The sequence below is a fragment of the Hylobates moloch genome, unplaced genomic scaffold (genome assembly GCF_009828535.3).
Source record: "Hylobates moloch isolate HMO894 unplaced genomic scaffold, HMol_V3 SCAFFOLD_3, whole genome shotgun sequence".
NCBI lineage: Eukaryota > Metazoa > Chordata > Mammalia > Primates > Hylobatidae > Hylobates > Hylobates moloch.
Window position 1 is genome coordinate 46,814,079 of NW_026652278.1, and position 16,715 is coordinate 46,830,793.

Sequence of the window (16,715 nt, forward strand, 5' to 3'; positions counted from 1 at the left end):
GTCCTGGAGGAATAGTTTACTCTAGTTCTTAGGGATCAGCAGATGCCCCCAGGCAAATGTTGATTTCAGGGCCCACTTACCTTTCTGAAGTCATGTTTTCTCTCTATTTTAATTGCTAAGTATTTCTCTTGTCCTTTTATGGATTGAAAAACAATGCATTTAATTATTAAAAGTTACATTTAATCTCAGAAGAGTGAACTTATATAGAAGATGTGAATCATGTAAAGGAGTTATCAAAACCACATTGCAGTTATGGATTATTAATATTCAGGTATTTACTCACAAAAAGAAAAACTTTCATTTCTAGGAAAGAAAAAATTACGCAACAACTCATATTGATAATTTTTAAAACTTTATAATGGCACTTGAAAATTCAGTTAAAACAATTGCATCATGCAGGAATTATACAATATTGCATTGTCTCTCATTTCATGTGATTTATGATTCTAAGATGCCCATTATGTTAATATCTTCCAAACCAAAGATTATTTTCCCAACAAGTGAATGGTGTACTTTTACTTAATATATTTAGATAGATCACAAAATTCTATAAAACATTGTACTAAAGTACAAAAATAAGTGCTTTATGCACACTTTTTAATACTGTCTTTGTCTCTTTTTTGGTACCTCAGCTAACTAACTTCACATAAATAAAAATAATAACAAAAAAGAAAAGAAGAAAGTGATTGTTAAACACCTGGAAACTATAAATGCATTTTGCTGACAGCTTGCTTTTCATTAAGATATAGGGAATAACAATACCGGGCTGTATTGCAGTCAGAAACATAGAAGAAAAGGAGAATTCTATGAAGGAATAAGAATAAAAATTCCAATGGTTACATTAAATATTTAAGCCAGTGATAATGATGAATTGATTTAGATAGATTTATCTGTAGTTTGTGTGCCCAAAGATATCTTAGGAATTATGAAGAAAATGCCAAGTTTCAAAATAAAATTTACATTTGTAAAAAGGTATATGTACTTCATTGCAAATCATTTATTGCAAAGAAAGGCATGACTAAGGCTTGTGATATGGATTTTAAAATTTTATAAACACAGATATATTTAGAAAACAGAAATAGTTAATGGCCAAAATGTTTTCAAGTAAATAAAATGTGTAGGTACCTGCTCATTAATATCATAAATCAGCAGGTGAATTTATCAATTCCATGTTTGAATTCTCCTTCTGGACCGCTAACTAACCTTGTTCTCCTTCTTCTATCTTTGCATAGTCCTTTATATTTCTCCTGGGGGAAATATTTGAAAACTCATTTTACTTAAATAACCGTAATAGGTCAAGTGTTAAATTCACCTTTTAAAAGGCTTATTGTATCAGTCCAGAGTTTGGCAATAATAGTGGAAACTTAAGGTTTAGAACAGAGTTGATTTATTTTCAGAATTCTAAGTGGCAAAACCTATCACATGATGCAATTATATTCAATTTTGAAAAATGCAGAATGGACCATGAGACTGTGTGCCCCAATTAAAGAGAGAAGTAGGAAATATATGTATTTGTATTCACAGTTTCTGGTATAAGAGTAGGTGCATAGTAAACACAGGCTGATCATATATTCTCTGAAGAATAGATTTGTGGGTTAATAACAATAGAGCCTGTAAAATTTGTTTAATTTCCAATGTTAGTAAAGAGAATAGAGGGAGGGGAAAAGGGAAATTTTATGAAAAAGGAAAATAATCTCTCAATATTATTTTCCATTAAAAATAATGAAACCTTTATATGATATGATGTGAGGATTTTTTGTGAAGAATGGTTGATGAACAATCATAATGATGAAATCAAATGCAAGGGAATTAGTGTTGGAGCAAATTTGTGAAGCAGAAGGAAAAAAGGCAATATCGTTTTTAAGGTGAAGGTTTACATAAGACCTGTTTGTTTTGGGATAGAAGTAACTCAACTCAAGGAAGAAAGAAACCAGTAAATGCTCTAATACCCTACTAGTGCCCTGTGGATCTCTACAGACCAAGCAAGTGTCCCCAAGAGCTATCTTTTGTCTTGCTCCGCCGCCTAACCTGGCATAATAATGACTAGCTTGCTCTGCCATATGAAGGCAGAACTCAGGACTCACAGCCCAGGGGTTATGAGAGGAAAACTAGGACCAAAAGTAGGCTGGGTAGAGAGATAGTTGGACAGAAAGTGGATTGCTGGAGATTTCAGAGGAGGAAGTGATCCATTCTTCTCTGTTTACTATGACCCTGCTCAGTCAGAAAGAAGTAGCTGGGCTCTTTAGTTTAAGCTGTTATCTGCTTTGGAGAAGGCAAAGCCAATTCTACAAAATTAAAAACAACAAGAAAACAACGACAACCCATACAGATGGTGGTGTGTGTGTATGTGTTGGGGGGCGGACACTGTATAATTTCTTGTCTAAACTGGGACACGTTTGGAAATAAGAGGGACCATTGTTAATATTTATAGAAGGACAGCAGACCTAAGCCAGGACTGTCCTGGAAAACCAGGACGTATTGTCACCTCAGAGAGACATTGGTAAACCCTGAATGGGGCTGATATTCTTCATTCTCCAAGAAGGCCTGTGGGCAGCTTACTTTTTTAAAGATACTGTTTCTTGGTATCTCCTATTCCCTTAGACAAAGTATCATTTGTGGAGAGAGAACAAGCTGTATTCTTCTTCTTGAATTTCTCTCTCAAAATAGGAGAAAAGTCTGTAAGGGGGAGGTAGGTACAGAAGTATTCCATATTTTATTCCAGGCATCTTTAAATGAATGAGGTATTTTGGTTTTCAGGCTATTTTCCCTTTCTAACTTGGCTATGAATTTCATTATTAGTGAGAGTACAAGGTTTTCTTTTAGCTTTCCTACAAAACCAGGGAGAATTGGGGGCACATAAAGTTTGCAATCTCCCACAAATGAGCCTACATATACATTGTTATCTATATTAAACCTATGCATTCTATTTTCTGTATAAACATTGTTAGACAACATGGCTTTAAAAATGTTGGACATTTGGAGGGCAGTGGAGTATTCTGTACCCATTTTTCATTTAATAAAAAAAGCTTAAATATTTTACTGTTTCAGAGAGGGAATGGGAGTCAGAAAAATATCATTTTCCTTAGTTTCACTCATTATAGCACAACTTACTTTGTTTTTCTAATGTTGGCAAACACAAACATAGAGCCTGGTAGATACATTACACTTTCTATGAATATGTTCTAGTAAAATTCAGAGCATTTTCAAGATATTATTCAAGCAAACTAAAATTTCAAAATCAAATTTGACAGTTTAACAAAACCTAATTGACAATGCTTGCATGTCAGGTAGGAATACTTATTGCCTCGTTTCTTTCTGTCTTCCAATAAGTATATACAAAATCTTAAGTTATCCTATTAATATTTTCTTTTTAAAAATATTTATCCAAAGTTTCCTTGTAGTGCTATGTTAGAAACTTAGTTTTATCTTTAACAGATGTATTTACAATATATGAAAGTGTATCTACAATATATAAAAAGTGCCAAGTTTCTAGTCTAATTTTTAGATACATTTTCTTCCCCCTGGGAACTTTTATATGAATGCAAGAAGAGAATAATCATGATTTTATGTGAATATTGAGCGCATTGTTCAATTTTTGTTGTAAGTTACTTTTAGGAAATTTTAGTGTTGGAGTTGTTCAATAATAATATACTTTATCAAACTTCATAGGTTAGAATGCAATGAAAATTTACCCCAAATATGAACTTAATTGCCCTTTATTCTACAAATGGCACACCTAAGAACCTCCCTGTCTGTGTAGATTCTAATTGTGGCCCAGTTGTCCAAGACAGAATTATAAAAGTCATTTAGAATATAACAAAAATTAATAAAAATGGAAAATTATATTGATGTAATATTTTTCTAATCTATGCAATCAGAATAATATTTTTTCTAAAAAAAACTTTTAAGTAAAATAAAAACCAATTTCCTGCACAGCTATTATCAGTATATACTTATAGTTTAATTTCTATTCCATCTTGAAAAAGTTAAGAAACTGTGGTTTGGAAACAGGTCCCTTTTTGTTAGATATTTATTTTTGCTTTTTTGGAGACAGGGTCTTGCTCTGTCACCCAGGCTGGAGTGCAGCGATGTGAACATGGCTCACTGCAGCCTTCCCCTCTGGGCCTCCAGCAATCCTCCTGCCTTAGCTTCCCAAGTAGCTGGGACCACAGGCCCACACCACCACACCCAGCCAATTAAATTTTTTTTTTTTTTTTTTGTAGAGGGGTGAGTCTCTCCATGTTGCCCAGGCTGGTCTTGAATTCCTGGCCTCCAGCAATCCTCCTGCCTTGGCCTCCCAAAGTACTGGGGTTACAGGCATGGGCCACTGTGCCAGATATTTTTTGAAATCCATATTTTCTTGATATGAGGTAGCTTTTTAGCAGCATTTTGGGTGCTGCTTCCCAAACACAGTGTTGTTTGGCATGATACCAGATTGGAGGATATCCTAGTCATCTAGGAGAATTATATTTTGTTGCAGTTGAAGGTGCTGTTCTAGATCTACTAATGCAGTGGGAAAGAAATAAAGCAATTTGAGAAGAGGCAGCATTTTTATAGGAAAGAAAATAGATACCCAATCGCATTGCTGATAAGTTTCCTCCTACTTAAGCAATATTAGGCTGATTTTAATTATCAATAAGCTATTAATTACCAAAATTTAGGGAACTAATTCAAATTTACTGGATGTTCCTAAATTATTGTTTTGTTATTATCACCTGGTTAGGTGACTAATTTTATTTTTTTCTGTAAAGAATTAGGAAGCATTCAAATAAGAAATTACAGAAAAATTGATAGTGATGCAGAAGGTATGAAGATATTAAATAGGTGCTAATTTCTTAAGTCTAAAAATATAAACCTATGCAAAATTAGCCTTTGGTTCTACCAGCGATTTAAAAAAGCCCGTTGTCTTAATAATTTTAAACTTATGGTAGCAGGATTTGCTCTATCTAACTTGGGGAAAGTAAAAATAAACATATGGCATGGTAGACACATTAACACTTTCTATGAATATATTTTAATGGAATTCAAAGTATTCCCTAGATATTACTAAAACAAGGTAAAATTTTAGCAAAAAAACCAAAACCACATCTACCTACTTATATAAAACTGGCTCTAAAGAGGTAAATGGTGTGATAACTTGAGATGGTGTTCCAGTGGTAATTTTCTCAATACTTTGGTATTATTGTATGTTTAGGTGTCTGCTCTTAATATTGTAAAAAAGCAATTATGACTTTATCCAGAATAATGATTTTTTTATCATAAAGAGATTCATGTATTAACTAATCTTTTCATTGAGATTAAATTTAAAACTTCTCTAAATCAAACCTAATTTGCATTGACAAGATATCCAGAATACCCTTTCCTATTTATTTGCAAAGATTTTAAGGAAAATCAGAACTTTTGCTCCTAGAATTTGGGATGCTTTTTAGACTCAGTAGAAATTTGCCTGCCCCAGTGGGCATTTGTTATGTCAATGTAATCACTGTCTTTGAGAATAAAAGCAGATCTGTAGGGGAGTGTAATTTGGATCTAAGAACTGTTTTAGGACAAGGTTGTTTTACTTTCTCATTTTTAGAGTTAGTTTGAAGCCTACATAAGTTACATTTAAATTCATACTATTTATGGGATAAATATGATTTGGTTATTTGTCTTAACTTAGATGATTTTTTAATTGCATTTTTCTATTTACTAAAAGTGAAATAAAAAGGAAAAGAAATAAAGAGATAGAGTATAAATACAAGAATATAGCAATTCCCAAACCTAGGTGCACATTGAAATCACCTAGGGATCATTAAAAAATACTGATGCCAGGCACCTATCCAAAGAAATTCTAGTGTAAATGTTATGAGATATGATATTGGCATTAGTATTTAAAAAGCTCTCCAGGAGATTCTAATGTACAGCCTACTTTGGGAACTACTGTCCTAGGAAATATTAGAAGCTAAATGTAAAATAGAAAACACAGGGCCTTTCAGAGTTTCAGCTGTAGCCTTGGAGGCTTCGTTATGTCATTGGAGTTAGGACAACTGAAATGTTACAAGTACTTCTGATTGTGATTGAAATTTACCTGATTTTGATTAGAATCTGGCCTGCTTTTTGGTCACAGAATTCCATTAAGGAGTTGACAAAATTTTCCATGTCTTTGTGTTTATGTTTTCCTTTGTGTTCTGTGAATTTTTTAAAGGCCAAGGGATTTAAAAAAAATGAAAATTCTAGTACTGTGTCTTAAACCACTAATGAGATTGATGTAGGAGTAACAGGTATTTGGTGTTGGACTTAGATTACTTATGTTTGAACAAAGCAATCATTTACAAGTATGGCAAGAAAGTAGTGCCTTCTCTTTACCTCTGTTCCGGGTTTTGTAGCACCGTTGCCCTCCCCCAGCTTCATCATCAGATGTTCCTGGAGAAGAGGCCTAGGACTCTAGGGGGAATTTGGTAAATAACACCCATGCTGATTGTCTGAAACACTTTCTAATCAGCAATGATTGATGTTAAGATTTCTCTGTGGCAGCTTCAAGACAAAAGGACTCAGGTATGGTGAAGCTGCCTGATACTTATTGAAACAAAAAGGAAGGAAAGTTAGAGGATTTCCTGGCGGATTTAAAATAAATGGGTTAGATAATGCAAAGCTAAACCCAAGTTAATATAAGCATTTCTGATTGCTAGATGGTGGGGTGGATACTGCAAGAATATCAAAGAAATGAGAGCAAATCTGCACTTCTCTCTTTAAAATGACTTTTCAGTCAATTTGCTGAAAGGAAGAAGTATCATAAATGATATTCTGTATATCTGATTTACTTTTTTATGATATTAGGTAGGAGAAAAATGAGTCTGAGATGCTGAAAATCAATCAGTATGAAAAAGTCAAAAAATTTTAAATTAGAAAAGGTCATTTCATGTTGGCATGATTATTGGAAAAGGTAGGAGTTCTAGGGAAAAATAGGTGTGGACTAATGAGCTGAATAAACAATGGGGCCTGGCTTTGTTTTAACCATATCTACAACATATCATATCTGTTTCTAGGAAGCCCCCATGGGCTGCAGGGGACAGGAAGACCCTGATCTGTGACAAATCGACTGGATGAAATTTTCAGGCTGAAGAGAGGTTGAACCCACAAAATCTTGGACAGTCTTTCATGAGCTCAGGTCTGCAATCATGCCCCACACAGTGAGTCACGGTGAATGCATTTTGAAAAGCAACCTCCTCCCTTCCCTTTTCCTCTTTGTGACTTTGTGTATCACAAAAGCAGCTGTGAGCCAGAGGTAAGACTCTGGAGTTTACTTGGCTTAACTGGATTGTTACTGACTGCCCAGGTCTGCTCCCTCCCTCCCAAATCTTGCCAGCTAAAAGATCTCTCTTCACCCTGGCAGGTTTTGTAAACATACTCCCCAAACACTCAGGAAGATTGGAAGAACAACTTTTGGGGTAGTGGCTCTCCAGCTTTCTGTTAAACAAAAGGCTCTTTAACATTTGATTTCATTTCAGAATAACGTTCTTACTTCACGATTCTATAATTGGTATAAGCTAGACAGTCTCTGGAAAAGCATTTCTTTAGGAAAGATATTATTTATGATCATTGGGGGACCGAGTTAGAGGTTTATTTCTTTTTTTTAATAGTTTTGTGTGTCTTATTCTTAAATTTAAAAAAGTATCTTCAGAAAGCGCCATATCCATCCCCTCGGGCAGTCACTGCAAAAGTTGGGTAGACCTCATAGGTTGTATATGCTGCTAAGTCTTGTCCAAGGGTTACCGCTTGCTTGAGCTGGGCTGCAGACACAGGTGCAGTTGCATTAGGGACAGCATATCCTGGAGGAAAAGGCAGAGAAATTTCATAAAAAGGAATTCACATTTGCTCCCTTTTGGCTTATTTGTCTTCTTTTAGAAATACGAACATTTAACATATTGCTTAAAGCTAAAAGTTAATATATATGTTTTAAAAAGTGTCCTTAAGGACACAATAAGTGGACTCAGTGATTTTCAATGACATTTAAAAAGTCCTAGGACAATGTTCCCGAAAGTGGGGTCAACCACCTGGGTCAGAATCACTTTATACTTCAGAGAATTAAAGATGCTTGGGATAGGGTCCAAGAAAGAGAAACTTAACAGGATACTGAGTTGATTAAAGCTTGTGATTTATAACTTTTTGAGGGTGTCCAAACTTATAAATGAGAAAAGGTGACTGAGGGGCTGGCTGGGCATCGTATGTGGGGAGGTGGGGATCTGTGGGACTGGTTCTCCTGTAACCCCACACCTGCCTAAATGAAACATTTAAAACATTTGCCTTTACCCAAGAAGATGTGTAAAGACTGGGAGATCAGTAGGAGAAATTCTGTAAAGGTTAAGTGTGCTTCTCCATAATACCTTAAAAGCAAATGCCTAACCTGTCCATATTTAGATCTAACTATGAATGGCAAAAGCACCTTCTTACCTCCCAAGCCCCTCATCAAGTCTGTGCTTGGTGTATTCAGAGGCCTTGATGCTGATTCTCCGCCTCAGAGAACCAAAGTATCTGAGAATTAAAAAAATAATCTATGCGCTTTCATGTTAGCATTGTGTCTAGTGGATGAGCATTCACTTCTGAAGAAGAGAGCATATTAGCTACTATCTAAAGCATTATTTCTCTGTATTGTTTTAGTTTAAAACCTGAGTATTTCTGGGATTATCCAGAAATTGTAAAAGATAACAAGAGAAAGAGAGAAATATACTTAAGTACAAATGGGCACCTGTTTTTCATTGTTGTTTTAAACCGCATTTGGTTTATGTGCAGTAGAAGCCTTACCAACCCCAGACACATTGATTTTTTTCTAGTGGCTTCTCAGAAAGTGGTGGCAGGAAGCTGGTTGGATTATTTTGAACAAAAATTGAATCCATTCTTGGCGCATTCACTTTGGTCAGTAATGCTGATTAATGCACTAGTGAAGTTTGGTCCATTTTCCAAGGATAGGAGACATGTGTTAACCGTTACTTTCATAGTTTTGGAAACAGTATTTCTAAACTAAGTGAGTAATATAATTGTGTGAGTGTGTGTACGCATGCATGCATGTGTTTGTGGCAGAGATTTTACCGTTAGGGATTTTGAATTTTCTTTTTCAACTTGGTCAATTTGTTAAGTGCCAGGGTGTTTGGGTTTCAAACCGATTCTTCCCTTGCAGCCTATTATTCTTTGCTTGACTCCACAGCAAAGTTATAAGAGAGGCTCTCAGATCCTCAGGCATTCCCAAGACAACACTCATGCCCCAAATATTTTTAACTTTTCACAGAAGCCAACAGAAGTGAGAATAAGATAAAACATTCTTGGGTAAAAGCAAATCCTTTCCAATGTGAAAGCAAACTTTAAAATTCTTCTGACAGTGGCTCATTAGTTTAATAGTACATTTGTTAGGTGTCTTTGGGGTGCAGCTTTCTGCAAGACAGGGGCTCAACTTTCTCTAAGAACTGAGAAGCCCTGGCAGGCATCCTGAGTAAATGGACATGTAAACACCCTGTTATGTGGAAAGCAAGCACTGGCTGCTGGCCCCGCACTGCCCAGGAAGGACCTTGCCCTCTGCAGTGTCAGCTGTTACCTTGGTAACCTCCGAGGGACTCACCACAGAGTGTCTCCATGTTCTTACAGAGAAACAAAGCCAGAATTGAGGTCACTTTCAGATGTGAAACATCATTAATGTTAGCCCCACTGGCCATGATGGAGGATATATTCAAAACTTTTGAGAAAAAAAAACCCAAAACCAAAAAACACTACTGAGAACGAGCCCAAGGTGCAGTGGGTGTGAGGAAGATAAAATTTCTCACACCTACACATGACCAATATATGAATTAATTAATCGACAAGAATATCATGTTTCTAGGTCTACTTAGAGCTCTAATTTGGGCTTATGTGGCACACACTGACACAATGACAAGTCAAAAATGACAGATTTCTTCAATAGAAATAATCTTTTACTAAAAAAAAGGATAAAAAATTTTCAGCTGAGAAAAAATTTCCTAAACAACTTTCTTGCCTGATCCCCTTCAATCTCTAAAGTATTCATTTTTAATTATTACCATTTGTGGGTACATAACAAATGGGGACAAATCTTTTAAATTGTGACCTCTGAAGGCATTGTTGATCCACAGATAGGCTTTGCTTTAAGCAATCAGCATATGCCCCAGACCAAAATTATAGAACAAATAAATTGAACTGAGTCCTGATTATTCACATATTGAAAAGATCTCTGTCTGTCTCTCACTCCCACACACACAATTTTTGACTTTAAAAAATATTTTTTGAAATCAAATTAATAAAAGTAGATTGAAGACTGGAGAGGGAGAAAAGATTGCTGAAAAGCTAATTGCCATTGGCCAAATTACTTAATCTTTCTGTACATGGGCTCTTCATTTGTATACTGGTCTTTCTGATGGAACCTAACTCTTGGTGGTATCATGAGCATTACTAAGATATTATAACGCTTCCTGACAATTTAATTGAGTGCCTAGCACACAGTAAGAGCTCCAATAAACATCATATATCTATCGGTAGTTTCAAACTCTCTTACTAAAAGTAAAAATTAAAACAAACCAGACTCATAGAGACTGACTCATTCAGGATCACACAGCAGTTTAAAGCTGAGCCGAGACCAGAACCCACTCTGCTGCCCAGCTTGATTTTCTTGCCTCGTGTTTTAATGAGTCACTCGTTTGGGAAACTCTTTTTGGCCCAAGGTGGTGCAAGTCAGATTGCTGTAAGTAGGGTACACAAACATTTCTATGATTCGATGGTACCAAAAAAGAGTTTCCCAAATACTCTCTGCAGGATGCCATTTCTGGCACAATTTTCCCATACCTGGGAAAGCGGTAGCAGCAGCAGCAGCAGTAGCCATTGTGCCAGCATCGCCTCCATCAGTGGGGATGCCCAGGGTCTGCAGGGTGTATTCGGCTGCATACGTCTTTGCTTCATCCACATAGGCACTCAGCTTTGGAGGTGTGAAAGGGTGACTGGAAAGCAAGTCAGTCAGGGTAGGCATTTTTAAACTGGTACAACTGAGTCAGGTGGAAACTTAAGGCACTATCAGCTTTGTAAGATGACTGGATGGTGGTATTTTGAGTGGGTGTTTTTCATTCTGTTTGCTATTAAAGCTTCTAAATATAGGTTGCATGTAGGAATATTTACAAATTGATCTAGAACATCCGTGGTTGATGACATTTCTGGGACGTACAAGTAATTCACTACATGGCTTTTCTAAAGCACAAGTGAAGCAAATTGTTCCTAAAATATATAGAAATGCAGGCTCAAGGTAAAATTCAGGAGGTGGTATCCACTAACAGAGAGGTCATATCTTTGGTCCAAAATTAGATGATGGGCCATTGTCTTATTATGTATGAGATGGTAATTTCATATGCTTCAACCTAAACACTGCACAGATGAAAGAATGGGCTATAGCTTTGTTTGTTTGTTTGAAATGGAGTCTCACTCTATTGCCCAGGTTGGAGTGCAGTGGTACAATCTCAGCAACCCCCACCTCCCAGGTTCAAGTGATTCTCCTGCCTCAGCCTGCTGAGTAACTACGACTACAGGCACCTGCCTGTACCGGCTACCACATCCGGCTAATTTTTGTATTTTTAGTAGAGACAGGGTTTCACCATGTTGGCCAGGTTGGTCTCAAACTCCTGACCTCAAGTGATCTACCTGCCTCAGCCTCCCAAAGTGCTGGGATTATAGGCATGAGCCACCACGCCCAGCCAAGAATGGGCTATAGTTTTTATTTATATTACATTTTACACTACTGAGTGTTTTCCACTGACTGGTGATACTACACAACCTTCATTGTGTATATGAAATTTGGGGGCCTTTATATGCTGGTTTCATGGCTGGCACATCCCAACTACACATCTCAATATTTGCATTTAATGACAAATGAGTAGGTAGTAGATCTCAGTATCTTGTTTAGATGGTGACTAAATGCATTTAATTTGTAAGTGTATCCTGCTCTAAAATGGTAAGGAATTTGGAGAAGTTACGCACATTGCAGGATTCTGGCTGGCTAGAGCAGGAATGGTTATTTTGTACAAGAATAGTTGTCTTTGGTCTTGTCCAATAGCAGAGTGCAGCTGGTACACTGGCTGTCCCCAGTTATTTTTCTGACAAATCTCTTCTAATATCTACAAGAATAAAGAAAGTTATTTCCCCCTCAAATGACACATTCACATTATTTCCCAAGTTTTCAGGTTTTTAAACTCTAATTTTCAGAGTTCAAGCTAATATCTGAAGATATAAAATGCCACATGGTTTAATGACTCATAAAATTTAAGATGAACTCAATTTGAACTCCATTTAAAATGTTAGGTCTATTAGTTCATAAAATCACTTTCACACCATTTACTGTAATATGTTTTTAGTTTAGTCCATTGGCTGTAACTTTTTACCAAAAGCTTAATTTTATGATTTGTTTGGAATATTTGTTTTTGTAAAAATTGTTGCTCCAACACTGTGTGTATAGATTTACTCATTATTACTCTCAATCTCTGTGTTTATAATGGTTTGGAGATGATAACCTAAGAATATATTATTTCAGGTCATTTGTCATAGGGTTTTAATCTCACAATTTCCTAAAAATAGAATTTAAAAGTTTAATGCTTGGTATTTATTGAGCATTCCTAGACGGGTGTTGACAGTTGCAATGTTTTTATTTGTTTGGTAAGATACTATTTCTGGCTTTTTTTTTGTTTTTGCTTAATGACAATATGCTTTTTAGCATCCTCCTGCATGTTTTTTTTCTTCTGTAATTATTCCAAACTGAATATTTTCTAAAGATTCATAGTTTCTTTATTCTGAAGCCATTTTTGGTTGTCCAGAGGTCCTGATGCTCTCGTTAGTCAGCAGATTCAGTAGACTGTGGAAAGCAGGGCATAAGGCCGAGAAAATAACTCTGTAAGACAGAACAATGTCTCAGGATGCGTCTCTGAGGTTTCTTGCCTCATTTATGCTAACTAACCAGCTGCAATAGCATGATATTTTCCAGTTTATTAATTGTAGATTGTTCCTGTTTTTTCTATTGATATTTTCTTTTTAATACTCTTGTTGTGTAGGATCTCTTGTCATCCTCAGAGCATTCTCTAGAGTCCTTGGGCAATAATACAGGAGCTTTTGCTGGTAGATACTATGCCTGCTTGTTTATGCCAGGTGAGCAAACCTGGGCAGAAGGAACACCAGCTCTCACTGCTGACTTTGCAGGAAAGGGCTTATCTCTCTGCTTCTGGCTGGAAGTTTGTAACTCTACTTTGGGGTTGTTTAGGCCCCATCTATGTTGGCTGGTGGCGGCATGGTCTTCATTTCTAAGCCATAGTTGTAGAAGGTCAGACACTAATTAAAGAACTTTTAGTAACTGATAGAGATTGTTACTCACATATTAATATAAGACATGATGAATTTCTCCCTTGAGTTTAATGTAAAACGTAGAGATCTCTTTTCATACTATTGCAGCTCTCAGAATTTGCGACTATTATTTTTTATTTTCTTAAAATATTTCTAAGTATTCCAGTACTTTAATCAGGTTCTTTGTTTTGGGTTTTAACCCAAGAGAAACTGGATGAGTGGCTTTTATATTTTCTGAACAAACTTCATCATATCACTTCCAGATTTCATTATAATTATATGTTTACATGTCAATTTTTTCCCACTGGATTGCCATCTAATTTTTCATGGTAAGGATTTTGTTATATTCACTTCTACATCTCCAGCACCTAGTGCACTACATGGTGCATAAGAGAAGTTTACTAAATCTTGTGTGAACAAATGATTGCTGTTTAACACTCTGATAGGCATTTTTTTTTTAATTCCCTGGGTGGGGCTAGCAGAAACCTTAGATAAGCTAATTTGTGCATTAAAGAAAGCCAGAAATCCCATTAAAAAATTACCCAAGATGAGCTTTTAGAAAACCAGTTTTCTTCTGGACTGAAATTATAAGGGCTACTTCCATAAATGTGGGGCTATAAGCCCACCTTTATCATGGGAATAGGGAAGTTTCCTTCAAGATACACGAAGTATATCTTCGTGTATACAAGTATACAAGATACACGATGTAACTCTGATTATTCAGCCAAAATGTATTTCAGAGAGATCAGCACCTATCACACTCCCACAGGGAACAGTCTTAGGGTTAGCATAGACTCTGTTTTGTTTTATTTTTAACCCCTGGGGTCAGTTTCCATATTGAAACTTTTATAGCTTTTAATTTTCCAATAATAAAAACCGCAGGTTAATGTTGAAGTGTGGAAACTTAGAACTCTTAAATGAACACAGTAAAAATTCTCTGTAATGCTACTGCCAAAATATAACTATGGAGGAAGAGTTAATTTGGTATGACTGATGACATCTCATAGTTAATAATTCACCTAGATATCATGGTGGAGTATTCTCTTAGATACAGTATTTCCAAGAAAAGATGTCCTAAATGGTCTATTCAGGGCACAGCTGTAATACTCTTCATTTGCCAACCAACCTGGCTCACATACAATAGGCATTTATTCTGAGATGGGGTCTTTGCCTCATTTCGGGTATAGGTTGATAATTCTTAATAGCTCTCAGATTCTTTGCATTTCAGTGGAATATTGTTCAAGGTGTTAAACTTTATGATATTTTTAAAAAGAGAAAGGACCTATAATAGAATAATGGCACCTGATGCCCAGCATTCCCTCAAAGGGTGTGACATTGATTGGATGCTTTATATATTAAAAGAAAAAAACCCATAGCTTGAGTAGTGATCAAGTCAAATCATTTGATAAAAGTGAATGATGCTTACTGGCACAACTTAAAGAAACTATTTCTGGAATAACATTACCTACCTGGGGAGCGAGTTTAATTCCTTGGGGTTTTAACGTGACAGGATTCATTGGGGTGAGCTCCATCCCAGGTAAAATGTCATACAGTTTGTCTTCTCTTTTGTCTCCTTTGACCTGGTAACCTCGACCCAGGCCTGTGTATGCCAAATAGCCACGGCCGCCCAGTCCTCTCACTCCCGCAGCCCCTACAGGTACATTCATGTAAATTTCTAGGAATGTAAGAAGGCATTAAACTGAATCAAACCACCAGAAAATCACCCTGAATCTTACTGTAATGGAAAAGTTAGCCCAATTCACGTTGATTATTGCCCTGAAGATGGGTGGGAAACTCTAGGATTCTAATGTAATGAAACTCAACATAAGGTAAGGTTTAACATAGGTGTCTCTCTCTTTTTTGAAAAACTACCTTCAGAAGAAAACAATGCCATTGATAAGCACAATACTATTGATAAGTACACAAGCAGCTTAAAAATTTTGGGATAGAAAATTTGCAATTTTTGTCTTTAGGTAACATTTTCTTGATATTTTATACAGACTAATAAAGACTAGGAATGTATTTATTAGAACATTCCAAAATAATGCAACCACTTATTTTGAAATCAGTCTTGCATAGAGACTGTCACTGATTAGTGTATCAGAAATAAATTCTGGCTTCCCTAATTATCCCACCTCCAATGACTTATTGTAAAACAAACATTTAGAAAGCATGCTTTTAGGTTCACCATCCTCTCTGATGTTCGGTCAATGTGAGGCTTAAATTTCCATTGAGTTTCATGCATAGATTCCTTTTGATTTTTGTTTTGCCATGTTGCTATTTTGATTTTATATTGGTGGCATAGAGATAAAAAATTAAATTGATTACCTTTCATCCATGAATATCATTAATTGATTCCTTTCTTGTTATAAGATAGGCATTTTTTCCCTTATAGTGGAGTTTGTTTTTTTTTTGACATCATAACTGGTTGACAATTTGTATTTAATGTATGCATTGGTTAATGATGTGATTTTACATTATAAATGCATAATGTTGCAATGATATAATTTATTATCACATAGACGAGTTACCCTAAAGGAAATCCTGATTATTTCATTTGCATTACAATTTTGAGGCAAGTAATTATGAGTATGAAACTTTTAAGGCTGTTGAAGACTAGAGCTCCTAAGATGATCAATTTAGTTATACTGAAAAATAGTAAAACATAATGAGATAATTTCCACAGTAATCTAGATGTGCCTCTTTGCTTCTAAGTCAAACCCAAGAATAGACTTAAATACACAGTTTGTTTATCTAATTGCCCAGATTCATGTCGTATTTGGAGGATAGAACTGGGATTCAGTTGGCATTAGCCATATCCTAGAAAAACTCATCTGAAGGAGCCAAAAAGACAGGGACAAGCTAGTTGCTTGGAAATAAAATAAAGGCTTTCTTTATCTTCTAGCTTCCTTGAAGAAATGGAGCTTGGAAAATTGCTCAAACATTTAGAATTCTTACAGGATTCAAATGTGAAATATTTATTGTTTTATTAGCAGTCTGATTGAGGGTTTTTTTTTCTATTTGGTGTTCAGTTCTCCGTGTACTAAAGAAATATAGTAATTTCCTTAATAATTTGGCTTCTAAGAAAGCATAACACATATTTCTTGGAGGAGGTCAGATGAGAACATCTCATATGTCTGTTAGATTATATTTATAATAATTTGTGATTTGTATATTAAGACAATGCCACTGAGTCACCTCAAATACACACACGCCTTGAAAGGGTTTTGTTATTTGAGGTAATTGGTTTCCACTGGACTATACTAGTCTATTCCAGAAGTGTTGTAATGAGCCACAGATGACTACACAATTGTGGACAAGTGATACAGAAGAAGCTAATAATTATAGAACTAGGTTTTAGTTTG

At 35.7% G+C, this 16,715-nt stretch overlaps 1 protein-coding gene across 1 annotated transcript in view; it reads right to left on the reverse strand.

Annotated features, from left to right (window-relative positions):
- Nucleotides 1–335: 335 nt before the first annotated feature.
- Nucleotides 336–16,715, reverse strand: part of A1CF (APOBEC1 complementation factor) — a 58,086-nt gene continuing 41,706 nt past the window's right edge. Inside the window, exons 8-11 of the mRNA XM_032137560.2 lie at nt 14,820–15,025; nt 12,001–12,137; nt 10,822–10,973; nt 336–7,808 (exon numbers count right to left, since the gene is read on the reverse strand). Coding sequence (XP_031993451.1) covers nt 7,657–7,808; nt 10,822–10,973; nt 12,001–12,137; nt 14,820–15,025 — 647 coding nt within the window. The 3' untranslated portion in view covers nt 336–7,656. The remainder of the gene's footprint in view (nt 7,809–10,821; nt 10,974–12,000; nt 12,138–14,819; nt 15,026–16,715) is intronic.